Source organism: Salvelinus sp. IW2-2015, unplaced genomic scaffold, assembly GCF_002910315.2.
Source record: "Salvelinus sp. IW2-2015 unplaced genomic scaffold, ASM291031v2 Un_scaffold7507, whole genome shotgun sequence".
NCBI classification, from domain to species: Eukaryota; Metazoa; Chordata; class Actinopteri; order Salmoniformes; family Salmonidae; genus Salvelinus; species Salvelinus sp. IW2-2015.
The window spans coordinates 3,371-5,638 of record NW_019948767.1 but is presented as its reverse complement, the minus strand read 5'-3'; the positions used below and the strand labels follow the sequence as shown (position 1 = coordinate 5,638).

At 50.7% G+C, this 2,268-nt stretch overlaps 1 protein-coding gene across 1 annotated transcript; it reads left to right on the top strand.

The window, feature by feature from the left end:
* Positions 1 to 970: 970 nt before the first annotated feature.
* Positions 971 to 1,513, top strand: LOC112079284 (collagen alpha-1(XV) chain-like; the record flags this gene model as incomplete). The annotated part of the gene is made up of 1 exon (XM_024145275.2): positions 971 to 1,513. A coding segment is annotated over exon 1 (528 nt), but the record flags the coding sequence as incomplete, so codon positions are not given.
* Between the last annotated feature and the right edge of the window lie 755 nt (positions 1,514 to 2,268).

Sequence of the window (2,268 nt, the reverse complement as noted above, 5' to 3'; positions counted from 1 at the left end):
TCTATCAGGTCGTTGGTCTCTGTTCCATGACACCAGTAAACAGGTGATAGTTCTATCAGGTCGTTGGTCTCTGTTTCATGCCACCAGTAAAACATGCACTCAGACCAAGGGTGAAGGTTAACTAGAGACACTGTCTTGAAGCAGCCTGAGAGCTGATGGCCAGTAAAGACAGACTATCTATCTGTGTCTCTCTATGGGGAGCTAGCGGTAGCAGTGTGGGCTAGCCTAGCGGTGTGGGCTAGCCTAGCGGTGTGAGCTAGCCTAGCGGTGTGAGCTAGCCTAGCGGTGTGAGCTAGCCTAGCGGTGTGAGCTAGCCTAGCGGTGTGGGCTAGCCTAGCAGTGTGGGATAGCCTAGCTTGCTATGGCCATTTTACAGGAGCAGCCTGGGCCCGGTGTATGTATTTGTCTATGCTTTCCAGATGAACAGGCCTTATCCTGCTATACCGTCTCACAAAACGGACGATTGTTCCACGGGTTCTCCCTCCTAACGGGGACCATGTGTGGTGGTGAGTGAGTGAGTGTAGTCCTCTTCTTGAAACTGGGGTAGAATTGTAATCCTTTTTCTTTAACGTGAGTCCATTGAAGGGGAAAGTAATTGTGTGAAATAAAAGCATGCATGACTTGCCAGAGAAAAGGGAGTAGGTTGGTCGGCAGGTAGCCTGACAGATTTTTACCATGTCAGCTCAGGGATTTGATCCAGCAACCTTTCGGTTACTGTAACCCTGAACAAGGCAGTTAACCCACTGTTCCCTGGTAGGCCGTCATTGTAAATAAGATATTTGTTCTTAACTGGCTTGCCTAGTTAAATAATCAAAAATAAAATAGTCTGTGCAGTGAATTTTCAGACCAGTTTCTAATCAATAAAAACATTCATGATGAATTAATCATTAATAGACACTTCATCAAGTCTTCCTATGTATTAATGCACTATTCATGTGATCTAATGGTATTTATTTGAGTTTCAGAGGGGGGTTTCCAGGGCCAGATGGACCTGACGGAGCTGATCGGCGTTCCTCTCCCCCCCTCCGTCTCCTTCGTCACAGGCTTTGAGGGCTACCCGGCCTACAGTTTCGGGCCCGATGCCAACGTGGGCCGCCTCACCAAGTCCTTCATCCCTGACCCCTTCTACCGTGACTTCACCGTGATCGTCACCGCCAAGCCCACCACGCGGCACGGCGGGGTCCTCTTCGCCATCACCGACGCCTACCAACGGGTAGTGCAGCTGGGCGTGGCGTTGAGCCCCGTGGAGGACGGGTCTCAGCAGGTGCTCCTCTACTACACTGACCCGGAGGTCGGGAGCACCCAGGAGGCAGCGAGCTTCAAACTGGCTGACCTGACTGGGAGGTGGGCCCGCTTCACACTGACGGTGCAGGGGACAGAGGTGCGTCTCTACATGGACTGTGAGGAGTATCACCGCGTGGCCTTCCAGAGGAGCCCGGAGCCACTCACCTTCGAGGCCAGCTCGGGCGTCTTCGTGGGCAACGCAGGTGGTACGGGACTGGACAGGTTTGTGGTGAGTTGACGTTTTTTTGTTTTTATCTGCTTGTGTTGTTTGTTTGTGTGTGTGTGTGTGGGGGGGGGGCAGGTTCCGCTCAGCCCAGTCTTGGCACCCCAATGGTAGAACCAGCTTCCCCCTGAAGCTAGGACAGCAAAGTCCCTGCCCATCTTTTGGAAACGTCTGAAACCCTACCTCTTCAAAGAGTATCTTAAATAATCCCACAGCACCCCACCTTCGCACCCTCACCTCAGCCCGAGAGGTGCATTATGTATTTGTCCATTTTCTCTTCATCTAAACCAGTCCTGGTCCTGGAGGGCCAAAACACTTCAGTTTTTAGTGTTCTACCTGGTATTTAATTGCACTCACCTGGTGTCCCAGGGCTACCCAGTCCTGGTCCTGGAGGGCCGATAAAACTTCTGGTTTTCATCCTCTCCTGACAAGCAAAACATTTTGGAAGTATGTCAACAATCGACTAATGAAACAAATACTAAAAGAGCATCTTTGGGTGGAATTCTGCTTTAACTAGTTTTCAGTCACACTGTGTATGTGTGACTCACTGGGGTTTGAACCCAGGTTTTCTGCGAGCCACAAGGCAGTGTTATCCTATTGACCTAAAGCCTAGGCATTACCCTGCAGTATATTTCACCCATAGATATTAAATGCTACTTCCATTCCACCCTACTAGAGCCCTGCATAGGCATGAATTTTAAGCCCGAGCCCTACCTGTGACCGTTACGTTCAGGCCCTACCCTACCCAGGCCCGATTGCTT